The 17,627-nt window shown below is 32.2% G+C and overlaps 1 protein-coding gene across 1 annotated transcript in view; it reads left to right on the top strand.

Moving 5' to 3' along the window:
- Su(var)3-9 (Suppressor of variegation 3-9) overlaps nt 1–17,627 on the top strand; it is a 55,670-nt gene that overhangs the window by 16,274 nt on the left and 21,769 nt on the right. Inside the window, exons 10-13 of the mRNA XM_080154521.1 lie at nt 760–849; nt 9,052–9,162; nt 9,577–9,647; nt 11,432–11,533. Coding sequence (XP_080010647.1) covers nt 760–849; nt 9,052–9,162; nt 9,577–9,647; nt 11,432–11,533 — 374 coding nt within the window. The remainder of the gene's footprint in view (nt 1–759; nt 850–9,051; nt 9,163–9,576; nt 9,648–11,431; nt 11,534–17,627) is intronic.

Genomic DNA, 17,627 nt, shown 5'->3' with positions numbered 1-17,627 from the left:
AATCTTTTGGGCTGGGTCACTAATAACCCCAAGTTTTGGTATCTTTCAAAAAAAACGGCGGCGGGACCGCCGCTCCCGCCGCCAGCCGCCGTTTTCCGCCACCACCAAAAAAATTTTTTTTATTGCATTTCTCGCCGAATTAGGCAATTTGGAATCATTTGAGACCATGTTATTTTTTTCAACAATTTTTCCCCTTACAAGCACCGCCGCCATTTTTTATTCAAATATTTATTACTGACCCATCAAAAAAGATTTTGCTCCAATATCTTCAAAAGCACAGGAGAAGTACTGAATTTAAGATATACCTTGATAAACGAGAATTTGAAAAAGGGTTGCTTGTAAGGGGGAAAATTTTTGAAAAAAATAACATGGTCTCAAATGATTCCAAATTGCCTAATTCGGCGAGAAATGCAATAAAAAAAAAATTTTGGTGGCGGCGGGAGCGGCGGTCCCGCCGCCGTTTTTTTTTTGAAAGATACCAAAACTTGGGGTTATTAGTGACCCAGCCCAAAAGAATTTACCCAATTATCTCTAAAACTAAGGGTGTAGCATCCAAAATAAAATTGCTGGTATGTCGTGACCCGGGTCACCACATTTTACCCCCCCCCCCCCCTTTCCTGACAATTGGATTTAGTTAATTCTGCATATTATCTTAAATTGAATTCTAATTAAGATAACGTGTTTATAAAACTTTGGGTACCAATGAAATTTATAGTCAAATGTGCCCCCTCACTCCCTGATAAAATCAAATTATTTTAGGAGAATGAGAAACGAGTATCCCAAATAATCCTCCAGCTGAATCTAAGAGAACTGGACAAAGTTAGAAGAAATCAGCTGGCTGACATTAAGGTGAACATTATTATTCATTCATACTTTACAGTAAGGAATGAGTTACTTAGCTACAGTTCAAAGGGTGGAAGATGGTTTGAATACATTTACATCATCTTAACCCTTACAGATCGGGTTCAATCTCATTTTTTTGTAGGTAAGATGGAGAGCTGTAACTTCATGACTTTTAAAGTTTAGTAATTATACGTCGGCAAGAGTTGATTTTATTAGGATATCTGGTCTGTGTCGGTCGTGGTGTCCGGTCAAAGTCAGTTGGGTAGCAAAAAAATTAGAAAAAATTCTAAATAAATCTTAATTTCTACATTATGACTTTTGTGTATAAGGTAGAAACCTAAAATTTTTTTGGTGAATACTTAGATACCAATGACCATCTGAAAAAAGTGTTGTTATGACCGTTTGACCGCTCCCTGACCGACTTTATGACCGATTTTTGTCCGGCTTTTACTACAGACAAATATCATGAATATCGTGGCTTCTATTACAGCTAGAGACCTATAATTGTTTTTGGTAAATCATTGAGCAATAATAAACAGATAAAAATATTAATTTGCGCCGCCAACCGCCGTTTTACCCCCCCCCCCCCCCCCCCCCCCCCGATCTATTAAGGTGGGAATTGGGGCCCGATCTGTAAGGGTTAATATAAAGTAGAACGATGTATGACTGTCTAAAAATTAAGATTTCTGTAACTTCATTAAACTTTTCAATGAATGTACTGGTTCTGTGATGGTGATATTTGTTACCCTCCATCACCCTTTCTATCTTTAAATATAGTAAGTTCTAAGAAGTTCAATACATTATTTTTCAGACGCCATATTGTTTTAATATGGCATGACTCTAATCTCTTTATAATACCTAATTATCCTTAATGTAAATGAACTTGAGCTTTGTATCTCATCCTTAACGCGAGAACATTTAAAGGAAGACAACAAAAACTTGAATGTTCTCCATTGAGGTGTCAACTTAATAGTGAGACCAAAAAGACAACCCTTCCTACATTCATGAATCATAATAATAATATAATAGTGCATAAAAAAACTGATATTCTCTCCCCTCTACAATTTGCATCATCTCACTATAAACTTTTTAAAAGGGTGTTCATTTATTACTGTAAAATTAAAATTTTCCAGGATTAGGTTGGGTTGTGTAAGTTTCTGAAGAGTAATAACTGCTTCAATCTAATGAGATTATTATAAAAAGACTTTTAGGTTAAGATTGGATATAAAATACATGGACATTGTGAGAGATTCTCGCATACGATGATAAATTATTTCTTCTAGCTGGCTAAAAAAATTATACCACTCACCCACCTACTTTTTCCCATCCCCTTCCTGCCTACTTGAGGAACGTACTGACCAATAACTGAGGACTATAGGGTCCTACCCCAAACGTAGGAGTCCCAAACGTCGGAGTGGACAAACGCGAGAGTCCCAAACGCAGGAGTCCCAAACGTCGGAGTGGACAAACGTAGGAGTGGGACAAACGTCGGAGTGGACATTGCTTAAGTAAAACCTAGGAGTGTCCGCTATTTTAATAATATGAAAATTTTGAAATTTTTTATACCCCTGTCTACAAAATAATGCCTATGGCCGCAGCGCTCGTTTGTCCACTCCTACATTTGGGACTTCTACGTTTGGCGTGGAACCGACTATAGTAGCAACCTAAATTGACGATAAAAATTTCTCCTGTCATTATGTCCACGTATTCTATATCCATTATTGAAAGTGATGGTTTAATGGTTTAAATAGCTACTTTATTAATCTATGAAAGATTAGACATAAAAAGAGTGATCTAAGTAATAGGTAAAGACAAAGGGATTTTTTAATTAATGTTCTTTAGACTTTAGTAAAGCGTTTTCTTTTCTTTTTTTGTTCATTCATAGAAATTCCTTTACAAACCTCTCACATTTCTTTTCTAAAACTTTCACTATGTTTTACATATGTGTGAGAATTTTATCAAAATTTGTGAATGCCTAATCTGTTATAAAACTATTACCTATACTTTGTTTTTATGTAACTGTTCATACTTCTATTTTTGCACATGAAAGTAACAGTGTTTTTACCATTGAAGAACAGGGTTGGTCAAAATATCAGTTTTTTTAAGTACTTTTTGAATAGAGTTGCTTGCTAAGATCTTATAATAGAGGTGCCACGCTTTTTAGTCGTTGTAGATAGAAGCATTAAGAAATCCTAATTCTTATATACTAAAATATAATTTTTATACTTTATAATTATAGAAATCTGTGTTCCAGGTTTAAAAAAGAAGATAAAATAGTTCAGATTTTTCTACCATTATTTCAGAAAATATACATGATTGACTTAAGTTTAAAACATATTGGATGTCAATTTTAACTGTAATTTGAGACAATATGCGATATACAAATAACTTTCTTAGTTTAACAGATGGTGTTTACATAAATAATCTTTTTGAAAAAGATTCTTTATAAAAAGGATATTAGTAAAATAAATAGATCATAGAATTTTTCCATGTACTGTACAGTACAAAGATTATCTTATTTTAAATAAATAACTAATAAAAAATAATTGGCTATTTTTTTTTATTTGAGTTCAGTTAAATAAATATTGGTTAGCAGCACATCCTCATTAAAACTGTTTTTTTTTTGTCCTTACATTCAATCAAGTTCAAAATGTCTTACGATTAAGGGTGAAAACATTTCTTTTACTTTAATTTCATTAATACAGTCTGCCTATTTTATTGCTGTATAATAATCTCCTGGTTTTTTTTCGTTAAATGAATAGTTGATGTTATATTGCTGCGCTCTTTTGGTCGTAATAGAAATGTTAAAAATGATGCATTCTGATATTATTTCTTGGGGGAATGTCCTTACCCATTAACAAGCTCAACTCATTACTATAAAAAGTAAGGACTTCAAGACAAAGATCGTGCAATTATAGGGTTATATGTTGGTGCGTTGCTATTTTACCTAATTCCTAAGATGATAAAAGTGCGAGGTCGTTTTATAAAATGACCCTATTCTAGGTCTTTAAAAAGCAAAAAATGATACATGACATTGACATAGACTATTAGACATATCACTTTGTAATACATTGGCTAGCTATAAACATAATTGTTAAAGTTTCTATTATTAAGAAATAATAATTGTTATATGCTAGATGAGAATTAAGAGCAATAATAATTAGGGTTTCTTGTTAATCTAATTAACAAAGGAGTCAATTCTATCTTACACCATATAATTGGGGTTTATTCCAAATTGGCAAATAAACTAGAAATGTGAAGGGGTGGGGTTTAATGCTATCATCTCGTAATCAGTGGGTTTGAAAATGAAACATGTTAATAATTTTAACTTAGACAGTGTTACTAAGTAGTTTCTTATCATAGAAACGATCAACAGATAGACAAAAAATACGATAAACCAAAATGACTTTTGATTTACCTCTTTTGCTCATATTGACTTAATTTGCCAAAAAAATTCAATTTTTCTTAAGGTTTTGCTACAATTTGCTATAATTTTGCTTCAATGTTTGCCTATAGTATATTTTAATTATCCAATTAAATCGCCACCTACTTACATTTCACTTAGTAAGAAGACCTTTTTATACAAATCTAATTTGTTTAGCTATGAATGAAAAATGTTAATTGAAAGATTAGTCGTATTAAGGCTTCACGACAACACTATGTATATTGTATATGTATCTAATGATGTAGGTATGTACTGTTTTATAATATCAACAAGTATTATTAACAACACATTAGTTTAGATTATTATATCATGTACAGGGTGTTTTTTTAAAGCAATATTTTTGTCCTATTAATAAAAATTTCCTGTAGTTTACATGATATAATTGTACTTATCTTTACATAAAAGTAATAGTATGCTCATCTTCTGCCCTTCTGTCCGCCTTAAAGGTCCATTGGAGGTTTATAAATATTTTAGTAGAGGGTACTTCACACAAGAGAAGTCGCCCCTGAGGAAAAAAATACAACTCTAAAAATCTTCCTTTTCCTTATAACTTAAAATGAAAGTGGACGTTCATTTGCCCCCTCCTCATCCTTTAGAACAAAGCCGGTATAACTAAAATATTGAAGAACAAACTTATAAGTATTTAACATGAAAACAACCAAACTTGCTACAACTCTACTGTTGGTAAGAATCTCATCAATGAATTTTTATTGAAGGACAATTTTGTGCGTTTTTAGCTAAATTAATGTTAATGTTATGACTTTAATATATGTTTGCGTCAATACTTAAGAATTAAGAATCTAAAGGGAGATAAAAATCCATTATGGCTAATTTAACCTGGTGATGGTTTCACAGGAATTGTTAATCACACTTGAGGACACCTACAAAATAGAGATAATTATAGAAAATTACTTACAAAAGTTGTATTTTGAGCTGTTGATTTTAGATATGAAAAATATAAAACTATGGCCTTTTAGGTAATTGGTTCTGACTATTTTAGTGAATGCGATGTTTGAAGTAATAAGATGCTGGTTTGTTAGTTTGTAACTAACCAATGAAACGTGGTGCCCTGTGAGGCCTCTAGGGGCGTATCCACAAGTAAAGAAAAAATTTAAAGAACAAGCTTATTATAATATTACAAAAATTGTTTGTCAAGTACATAACATTTAAGATTTAGTGTATAAAAACAAATAGAGAAACAAAGAATATTATAATTCTTTTAGATTCTAATGGTGAAAGTGTCAATAGAATATTTCTATGTTTGTTATCATTCTGGAATCATTAATAACAGGAATAAGACTGGGTCAAACAATTCACTGCCAAAATATGGACAACCAAAATTGGTTTTATGTCCTAAATAAAGAAAAATATTTCTTTTGTAGCTTAGGTAGCTAATCTATAATTCCTAGGGTAGTTTCTTTTCCATACAATGATGTTATGCCAATTGTTGTTATTTTTTCATGTTTTATGAGTAGTTAAAATTATACCTATGCAACTTATTCAGTAGTTTAAGAAACAAATCTTGTGAGTTGGCTGTAATTAAACAAGAACAGACTATGCAATATGTAGGAAAAAGTGAGCATGTCCGAAAGACAGACAGATGGATATATTGTGCTATAGAGTAGTTACCCATTGCACAGCGTTTATATGATTTTTATCAGGGGCGTCCAAGCTTTTTATTTTGGGGGGGGTAAAATTTTTTTAAGGGGGGGGTAATTTGGTTTTGGGGGGGGTAAAATGGCGCGCGAAGCGCGCCGCAAATTTTTTTTACCCCCCCCAAAATTTTTACCCCGGGGGTAAAATTTGCTTGGGGGGTTAATTACCCCCCCTGAAATCTGTTGGCAGGGGTAAAATTTGTTTACCCCCCCCAAATTTACCCCCGGGGTAAAATTTTTGGGGGGGGTAATTTAAATTTTATAAAAAATTTAGTATTAAAAATGCGCGCAAAATTTTTTTTGTTAGAATTTTTCTATTTTGGGGGGAGTATTTACGCCCCCAAATGGTTTGGGGGGGGTAAATACCCCCCCAAAATCGTTGGGGGTGCCTACGGCACCCCCAAGGTAGGGGTAATTTTTTTTGGTGGGGGTATTGTTCACAAAATTTTGGGGGTGCCTACGGCACCCCCAAAATCGTTTGGGGGTGCCAAATGGCCCATTACCCCCCCCCCTTGGACGCCTATGATTTTTATAAAAAAAAAATCAGCAAGTTATCTATAATAGCAGCCGAGTAAAAAAACTAATAGGTATAGAAATCTTATGTTCGTCAGAGCATTACCATCAGACCGATAAAATAAGTAGATGATTATCTTTATTAGGTATAGTAGGTGATAATTACAAAAAAAACTTCTGTATATAGTATATATTATATACTAACGGACATTGGGAGTTATGACCACCAAAAATAGAAGTCTACGACTATTGAATGTTAATTTTTAGAAATAATAAATTACTACAAATAAATTACCTATATTTTTGTCTCTTAACATACTTAAATAACAAAATTTATGATATTTTGTTAATGAAATTCTCAAAATATCACCTCTGCACTTATTTGATAATTATCCAGTAACTTTATTAATGACGTGGACACGTTAAGAATTTGATAACTAAAATGTGTAAAAATTTTACATTATTTAATGACATTTTATAACAAAATATTATAAATTTATCTACTTATTTTCTGAGAGTTAATCTAGAAGCTCATCTACAAATAGGGGATGTTGCTTTGATAGTAGATTAAGTGAATTAAGAATAGTCTCTTCATTTTCAAACCTGGCATAAGAATTCCTGTAAACCAACAAGAAAATGGTTATTCTTAACACAATTGATGAGTGTTTTAAGCTTAACATCTCTTTAATTACTTATTATAACTTTACAATCAGGGGCGTCCAAGCTTTTTTTTGGGGGGGGGGTAAAAAATTGTAGGGGGGGGTAATTCGTGTTTGGGGGGGGGAAAATGGCGCGCGAAGCGCGCCGAAATTTTTGTTTACCCCCCCCAAAATTTTTACCCCTGGGGTAAAATTTGATTGGGGGGGGGTAATTACCCCCCCTAAAGTCTGTTGGGGGGGTAAATACTCCCCCCAAATCTGTTGGGGGGGGTAATTACCCCCCCCAAACTAATTTACCCCGGGGGTAAAATTTTTGGGGGGGGTAATTTAATTATGTAAAAAAAGCACCTATTAATCTAATCCTATAACATAAAGTAGTAAGTAAGGTTTATTTGACTATAGCTTCAGATTTCATTACTTGTAATACTGAGTTCTCCTTTTTAGGAAAGCTTCACATAGATCCCATGATGGTTCCTCACTATTATAGGTCAATCCTTTGAGTGGTTTTAGGCTATTTTTCTCCTCCCTTTTTACCCTTTAGAAAACACGAGTTCTTAGATGCTAAGGGCGCCACTACTATCTATAATACAAAGTAGAACGATGTCTGTCTGTCCGTCTGTCCGTCTGTCTGTCTGTCTGTCCCTTAAGATCTCGGTAACCACTGAACCGATCGGATTCTACTCTTCAGGGTAAATACCTATTGGTCCTGTGGTGGTTTTAAGCTATTTTCTTGGGGGGTGGGACACCCCCAACCCCCCAAAAAGCCGCTAGTTCAAATATATAGTAGTATCTCATTCTTTAGAACATAAAAATACAATAATTAACTCACTAACCAATGAACTAATATGATTATACTTTAAAGTGAAGCGTCTTATAGGTCCTGGTAAGTTTTATAACTAGTTTTGAGACACCCTGACATCCTCCTGACATCGCCTATAGAAATTCTTTTTCATTATTTAATGAAATATTTAATTTAGTTAGGTATCTATTTTATGGAATCTTCAGTGCTTTACAATTACATCATAGATCCCCGGGATGGTTTTAGCCCTTAAAAAGGCCCAAGCAAATAAAACATGATCAAACTATTAAATTTTTTGTTATCATGGTTAAGAACTGTTTTAACTGGTTGGACTATATTGGGGTATAGTCCCTTTTGTGGCAACGCTCTTTAAGGGGCGTTTCTTCGTTTTTTTCACACAAGCTTCTCTCCTATTTCTAGCCCCTGCGGGGGGCCAATTGCTTAACCATGTGGGGCAATCACCTAAACCAATAAAACCTATCCTAAAATAAACTATCAAAAGCCATTTAGGATATACTTTTCATTAACTATTAGGAGACCAAACGAGGAACATAAAATATATTACACCTCAAGGCTCGAGTCACACTATGACTTTTTTTATTGGGGGGGGGAAGGCGGGGATTACTCCCTCCCCCCCCCCAAAAAAAATTTTCATTAAAATTTTTTTTAAAGAACATTCAATTTGGGGGGGGTTAAATACCCCCCCCAAAATTTTTTTTTTAAAGAACATTTATTTTGGGGGGGGTAATTACCCCCCCCCCCAAAAAAAAAATCGTTGGGGGTGCCTACGGCACCCCCAAGGTAGGGGTAATTTTTTTTTTGGGGGGGGGGGGGGGGGTATTGTTCACAAAATTTTGGGGGTGCCAAATGGCCCTTTACCCCCCCCCTTGGATGCCTATGTTTACAATAACGGGAAATCTTAATATTTTGCGCGCTTTTTACGCTCACAAATACGTGAACAATCCTAAAAAATTCCCGCAATTTTTACGTTTAAAAGTTTTGAGCGCTTTTACGCTTACAAATACAAGAATAATTTCAAAATTTTCGCGCAATTTTTACGCTCACAAATACAAGAACAATCCTACAAATTTCGCGCGCTTTTACGCTCACAAATACAATAAAAATCTGCTACTTTAGGCCTGGGAAAAGAAGATAAATCTGGTGGAGAAGGATGCGTATGTGTCTGTTGTTAATGATGTTGATCTCGAGGGTCCTCCAACTACCATGGAATATATCAATGCTTACAAGGTCAGTGATGACACACTTGAGAGTGTAGCTAACAGGGATAGGGAAGTGGTAACTGAAATAATTCCTTGTATGCCTACAACTTTTCTGTTAGTTAATATTTTCTTCTGAATATTATAGAATTTTTCATGACAGATATTATATTTAGAAAAATAGATTTATTATTACTTGAATCTTACACAAGATTATCATATTCTATAATAAAGTGAAACTTGTAGTTGGCTAAAATAACAATATCCCCGTCCATTCCTTTTTCCATTTCCTCTCCTCCTACAGGATGTACGAACCGACCAATAAATGATGTCCATTTTAGCAACCAAAATTGACGACAATTTTTGCAATGGCATAATATTATTATTCCAAGTATATTTTTAGAAAACTTATTTTGACAATATATATACCTTTAATTTTTTTCAGGCAACTGAGGGAATCGAAATTCCCGATGACCCTCCCCTTGGCTGTGCGTGCACTGATTGTAAAAATGGCAGGTATAATCATTTAAATTATATATATATTATTTTCTCCATTTTTTTGGACGATCACAAAGTTTCCAACTAACGTTTTAGAGCTATAAAAGTTATACACTCAACGAGCTGTTATAGTGTACATACTGAATTAATGAAAGATAAGATTTTTATTCTTTAAAAAAGGAACTGAAATAGTCTAAAACCAGTCCAAGACATAAATTTAAAATAAAATGGCCCAAAACATCCCAGGGCTTATTTAAATGACAAGCAATAAAAACTTAATACATATAATAGGTTTAAAATACATATGTCAAAGTAGTAACTTAGTAAGGGTTTTAATTTAATTATGTATTTTGAATTTATGTAAAGTTTTATCTGTAATTGGGTGGTTTTATGCTATACTTAAGTGTAAGTTCCTAGAGTGTAGGGGCAAAACCTAATGAATCCTTATAAATCTAAAATATCATGAATTAAATGATTTCTAGAACCCTTGTTAGAAAAAAATTAAAATGAATCAAGTAACGCAAGTTCTAATTTGTGAAAGAAAACATACAAAAACTATTTCTTATTATTAAAATGGTTTACTTTTTAACGAAAACAATAAAGTTCTGAGTGAGATAGATAATCCATAAGTTTTATTCAAAGGGGGGAGGCGGATGTGGCACTTTTTGAAACAAGAAGTGTAAAATCTTACAAGTGTCAAGGGAAAATATAAGCGAAATTTTTATGAAAAAAAAAGTTTATCTCAGATGATTGAAAATTGTCAATTATGGCGAGAAAAGGCAGAAAAAAATTTGGCAGTTTTCGGCGGGAGTGGCAGTTCCGCCGCCGTTTCTTCACAGTTCCATATTGTTCACCACAAAAGCAACTACTGTGCAGAATTTTAGAGCTGTAACTCTTTTATGGGCTGAGATCATGCACGTTTTACTTTTGATTTTAAAAAGTGGCACATCCGCCTCCCCCCTTTAAGCTTGTTTTATAAACTTTACTCAAATTCTACAATTATGAGAGATTTTAATTTTAAAAGAATGTCCATACGTCCGTCAGTGAGTAACGATATTAAGGAAATGTAATTATCTCGACTGTTATTTAAGATAGACGGCTGATTTTTTGTGTGACGATTCCCTATACCAATGCGCATGCAGTATATAATTAACTTTGTCCGTTGGTCTGTCAGTTATGCTACAAAATATAAATATTAAAGAATTTATATTTTAGAGTTGGCAATCCGAATTCGGGATCCGGAATCCGCCCAATTTTTGGCCAATTTTGGAATTCAAGTCCGGAATCCGTTTTTTAATAGTTGATTGGGATTCTTAATTGTTTGGCTAAATTAAGCGACTTGAGTTTTTTTGGTCCGAATATATATTTTAATTTTTGCCAGTCGTTTTGGCCGCTGTAGGGTCTAGAAATAGTAGAAAAGCTATTGTGAAAATATTATAAAAAAACGCAGCTTTAGATTCTACCCAGTACCCGATAAAATTGTATCCCTTCATCTATTTTTTTTTAAATATTGCTAGAATCCGGATCCGGAATCCGTCAAAAATAAGAATCCGGAATCCGCGGAGAATCCGTTTTATTTTTGGACGGATTCTTGTAAGAATCCGAATCCGGTCAAAAAATTAGACGGATTGCCATCCCTAATTTATAAACTATGTTTGAAATGTCTTGATTTTCTCTAGTAAAACTATTCTTTATTGAAATATCTGCTCTACAATCTGTAATTCTATGATTTCGTCGTGAATCTCTATACTTATGAACATTATAATCCTTGTTGTTCAATTACCTACATATTTTATTTAAAGTTCTGACTGTTGTCCTGGCCAGGCTGGTTATGAGTTCCCCTACACAGCAAATGGAAAGCTCAGGCTCAATGTTGGCTTCCCCATTTATGAATGCAATAAAAGGTAAGCTAAAATCATCCTAATAATAAAGTAACAGAATCTCTGTTTGTCTGTGCCGAAGGATCTTGCTAACCACTTAACCATTATGAACAGGGTAAAAGGTCTAGTGAAGGTTTATAACTATTTTTGGGAAGAGTTCCACCACCCTCCCAAGAGAAATCGCCCATAGAAAAAGATAAAAAAAATCCCCAATTTCAAGTGTCCCTAGTGGCCACTTAGGCGTACCCGCTAGTATAGTTAATATTACGGAATCAAGTTAATGTGATCTTTTTAAAATGACAACGTAGACAAGATAGATATTTGAAAGCAGTATTTTTAAGGTTTCCTTTAAAGTGTTATAGCTAGTTTGCTATCACCTAATCTTGCTTTTTAATTTTGTTGCGTGACAATATTAAAAATTCTAAACTCTAACTTTGGGAACTTCGTTTAATGATAAAGCTTCCAGTCAAATGCGCTCATTAGGTCAAACTCTTAAAAATATGCGTTTGATCAACATTAGGAACAGTTAGACTTAATAAGCGCATTTGACTAAAAGCTTATTAACAACTTTACGCAATTTTTCAAAAACTACTATTCCCTTTGATTATATGCATGAGTGTGTTCTGATACTATATACAGTGTGTTTTTTTTTATGAGAACTTTTTGAAAGCAATTTTACCCCACTTATAGTTATCAGAATTTAATGATTAATGGCTTATTTTCTTCGTTTTTTAAGGCAATTAATAGAACAACAAAAATATATTTCAGTTTTTATTTTAAAAAAACAGTAAAATCTAAAATTCAAAACTTAGGTGTCAACATCTAAAAATGGTTTGAGCGCATTTTTCTTATGCTCAAATATTCAACTTTTTGCAAGAATGGCTGCAAAACACTTCAAAGTTTAGATATAGAGCTAAAAATGTAAACAGATACTATTAGGGACATGTGCTAGAACGATATCAAAGTTTAAAGGTCATATCTCAACCAGAGAGGGAGTACTGGCCCCCCAAAGTCGTCTACAGAAAATCTAATTTTTTTCTTAGAAGATTTAGGCATAAGAAAAATGCGCTAAAACCATTTTTAGATGTTGACACCTAAGTTTTGAATTTTAGATTTTACTGTACTTTTTAAATGAAAACTGAAATATTTTTTTGTTGTTCTATTAATTGCCTTACAAAACGAAGAAAATAAGTCATTAATTATTAAATTCTGATAACTATAAGTGGGGCAAAATTGCTACCAAAAAAGTTCTCATAAAAAAAACACACTGTATTATAACACATGACTTACGCTATGCAAATGCTACAGAACTATTATTTTAAAAATCAAACGGATATGTAAAGTATGTATAATATACATTGTATATCCTTCAAGAAATATTTGTCAAAAAAGTTGAAATCATTTTGTTTCAAATGGATGCACGGAACTGACTGTTACAGGAATCACCATGCAAAATTTGTAATTGAAATTGAAATTTTAAATTGATTAAAAATTCTAAATGACTAAAAACATGAGAGCTATCTGTTACAGACAAACGGGCGGACCAAGTCTAAATATAGAAAAGCTTCGCTTTGAAAAGAAAGTAGTGGGAAACAAAAAATTTAAATCATTACAAATTATATGTATTATTTGATGAATTACAAGTTTATTTGGGCTTAAATCTGTGTATATTAAATCTTGGCAATTTTTGGAATGAAAAAACTTGTTGAAAATAAATTAGCCAGAATTAGTTTGAAACTAATTTCAAAGACTTTTATTCCTCAGGAGAGAAAAAGTATATTAATTTAAAGTTTTGTTAGAAAATTATATATTCACATTTATTTTGTAATGTTAAATCTAGTTTTATAAGTCTATGAAAAATATACTTGTACAGAGTGGCGTGTACAGGGTTTTCTAAAGGGTGTATCCTTGAGGGGATGAAAAAAGGGAAAAGGAGACATTGTCAATTTCCATCTTATGGTGGGTGTTGACAACCCCCTACAGTTTCCTTCCACACGCATATACGAGGACACGTAAATAATTTTTTCCTACGCCTCAATAGTTTTTTGTGCACTTTAATCATGTACATGTTTTATACTAGAAGAAATGGTAACTTTATAATTGTATTTAAAAAGTTTTATTTTTGACAATATTATGCCTATCCTAATGGCATAATTTTTTTTACCTTAGAAGTTCTATACCTGCCTATTTCTGAAATGTCGGTTTTCTTGCATTTTCTGTAATAAATTATTTTTAAAGAAAAAAGAACAATATTTACCTACTAACTCTTGTACTGTGTTGTGAATTATAATTCAATGATTAATTTATCATGTACAATATCCATTAATTGTTTGTAGGACCACTAACCCCCCTTTATTTCTAGTTTCTATAAGAACTAACATCTGACTCCTACATAACTTAACCTAACCAAAAAGCAGCATCTAAAATAAGGTGTTTTTTGAAAGTTCTAAAAAAATGGGGGGGGGGGGTGTTGTAATGAGGCTACGCTCCTAAATGAAGGGATATTGGCATTTATCCTTCGAATAGGTTTAAATGAAAACGTTTTGATGAAAGAGCTTTTGTATTGTGTAAATTAGTGCGGTGTATCCTCAATTATAAAAAAAGGATAGGGCGATTTATTATGATAAGGGACAAACTAAAAAAATTGAAAAGATATGCATAAGTTTTTAAAGAGAGATTTGAACGAGATAATTTGAAACTTATGAAAGTTACCCTTACAGAAAGAGCCTTTAAAAACTTCTAAATGTACTGGATGTGAAAATTATTTTCCACATGTTTTGACATGAACGATACAAAATATTCAGATTTTTTATTTTTTTAAACAACTTATCCTAAGCCTGCATTATTAAAAAGCGGATCTTCAGAATAATTACATAAGTTCTTATTATCTATAGAGTTATGCAACTTATGAATGCCATCCCTTTAAGAATTGCATTTGCTCTATAATTTACTTCTTTTTACTTTATAAAAATAGCCAAATTGATTTTTGAATTTGAGATACTTTACAGTATTGTATCAAACACTTTTATTAGGTCTAAAAAACACTAAAGAATGTGACCATTTGTTAAAAAGATGCATATTGCATATATATATTCTATTCTAGTATAAAAAGTAGTAAGGGTTTGTTCGTCTGTAAATAAATATTTCGATGACTACTGAACCCATTGATTTCTCCATTTTAGAAAACTTAACTTAGGTCCCAGAAAGGATTTAGGCCCTTTTTTTCTACCCCTTCTTTCTGTACAATAGTTGTTGGGAGCGCGTGCCGCTAGAATATATACAAGTATATTGTATATGTATGGTATTTTTGTAGTTTAACTAAAATGCACCACTGCTGCACACATTGTTCCTTGTTATGTTAACATCTTAAATTAATCCAATTTCTGTTTTAAGTTTTAATTGAAATGAAAGTTTAGTCCTTGCTATGTATGTTTGGGATGTATTTATAGAATACATATTAACTTTTTAGTTAGAGGTAATGTAGACCATCTAACAATTTTATTGTAGATTTAATTAAACAATTGACTAATTAAAAACCAGAAATAATAATGTACAATGTACATTGTACATTGACAAGATTCATTAACAACGCCTATCCTAAATCACTAAAGATGTAATTTTAAAGTGTTAAGGGGATTTTGATTTATTTACAGACTTACTTTGATGGACAAACATACATCTATTGAAGAAAGGTATCTTTAACATAAAACCTCTATAGAAATACTCTATACATAATTTGTCTAATTGATTAAAGCAAGTATCTTGCAAAGCCTTTGAATCAATGAATCAGCATTCCTAGCTTTAGCCAATTCAGAGGGATGTGCAGTAGTGAATTTTATCACTAATTAAGTTTTCCAATTTAAAATGATAAAAAGATTACAGGCCTTTTCGTGTAAAGAAATCCACCTTTTAACAGCTAGAAATAGTTTCTGAAACTTACAAGCTCAACAATGTTGATATCAATATGTAGCACCCTACCGTCTGAAATAACCTCAAAATAAATACAAAAAATCGTAACAGTCTGACGGACGTCCGTAGTCTGCTTGGTTGGTTTAGCTGGATTAGAACATGGATTAAAATATTTTAAAAAGCCCGTCCTATATTTTACATTTTGATACTTTATTTTGAATTTTTATTGAAATATTTATCTCCCAACATGAAGTTGTGCTCGCTATGGCTTTCTTACTGATCAACTTAACGTTTGTAAGGGTAGATTTGACTTAAAGATAATAGGTACTTAATGTTAATTCTATTTATGCATTACCTACTATTTACTAGTTAAGGTTGACCTAATTTATTTATTTGACAATATTAGTTAGGCATGTCAACTTATTTGTTTTTAATTCCTAATTCATAATAGTTATTTAATATTTAAAAGATACTAACTGAACCATATACCGTTTGCCAAAAAGGATCAGAGCAGTATTTTATCCTATGAAGACACATATGAATGATAATTAAGATTTAGCAATATTATTTATTAAAAATCAAAGAGCAAATTAATTTTTTCTTAGAAGTCTAGTAGATTCTGTTTTATATTTATTTTCCACTAATGAAAATCAGGGACAAGGAAAAATTGTAAAAAAAAAGGAGTTAAGTAATTAAAGATTAAATTACTTGAATTGCTCGAAACGTAGCAAGTATTGAAATGATCATTGAATGAAAATTCGATATAAGTACCTAAAGTTGTTAAGCTAAAGAATTAGAAAACGTTCTTATAAAACTTTATGGATTAGTGTAATAAACAGCCGAATATCCCCTATCTCCCCGAGGCTTAGGTCAATAGCTTGAATATTAGCATGTCTGTTTGCTGAAGGGGAGTTAGTGGGTTCGAGTCGGGACCTAACAGCGTCATACTTGAAACATTCAAAATTGTACTCTTAAAAACTATGAATGGTGCATTACACTGATAGTGAGTGTATGGAGAATGTCCTGGCCCATAAACAGGCGCAATACTATACACAAATTGGATTTCCAGACAAAGGTTATACAATTAAAGAGTTGGTTGTCTGTTGGATGTTATGATGAATTTTCTATAAAAGCCTCAGTACTTAAAGCTTATTCCAAAGAAATCTCTTGTCTGGTTTTAATTGTAACTTATCTCTTTAAATGAAACCACAAAAATGAAAATATTCAATGCACCTTTTCTATCACTAACACAATCTTATCTCAAGCCCTGCTACAAATATGATTTAGAATAGAGAAGAAAAGATTATTAATTAAGTTTCCAATTTCTTTATACCATCTTTTTATAACACTATTGTTACCTAATTATAAATTCATTAAAATTTATTTTTGATAATTAGAAAAAAAATAATAGGAAATTCTTTTGTATCAAATGGAATTAATTTTAGGAACGTTCTAATTTCAATTACAAATGATAATTTTAAAACTTATGAACTAGATATAAAGAAAAATTTTCCTTTTCTATATAGATATTTTGTTTTACCATAATATTTTCATCAAATGTTAACTTTCTCTTACATTATTAAAGTAAACAATAATGTTCTGATACTTTTGGTTCCATTCATTTGGTTGGATAAAAGAAATAAACCTGCCCTAAGGATGAGGTTCAGTATTGGTAATATCATAACATTTCTCTATTTGTTATACATGAAAATATTTTAGTCAACACAAAAACAACAATGATCCTATTTATTAGTAAATTTGTAAAATGAAGACATAGATTAGGTTGCTAGTAATGAACTAAAGAGTAGCTTTGATAAAAAAAAGTTTCTTATTACTGCACTAATGATAAAGCATTATAAAGGGTAGGTCCAAGTCCAATTTGGCGGGTTTTTTTGTTGACATTGAGGGAACGTCCTTGAAGTTTAGAGAATGATAATATTGTTTTAAGTCCTAATTGTCTTCAATTCAAACAATGAAATAAAATCTTCAGAAAGTTTACTTTCGACTTTGACACAAATTCGATCCGTCTTCACTTTCTTGTCAGAGATTTAGGGATAAGACTGTGTAATTTGAAACAAATTCTCATCGTCTCCTCTTTCATGCCAGTGACACAGGGATAGGTTAATAGATTTTGATACATAGTATGACAGTCTCCTATTTTATACTAGGCAACCGGGGATAGGACTCTTGACTTTAAAACCATCGTCTC

The sequence above is a fragment of the Acartia tonsa genome, chromosome 3, assembly GCF_053477335.1.
Source record: "Acartia tonsa isolate MP-2025a chromosome 3, ASM5347733v1, whole genome shotgun sequence".
Taxonomy (NCBI): domain Eukaryota; kingdom Metazoa; phylum Arthropoda; class Copepoda; order Calanoida; family Acartiidae; genus Acartia; species Acartia tonsa.
Note: the sequence above shows the minus strand (reverse complement) of the source record. Positions and strands in the feature narration are given on the sequence as shown.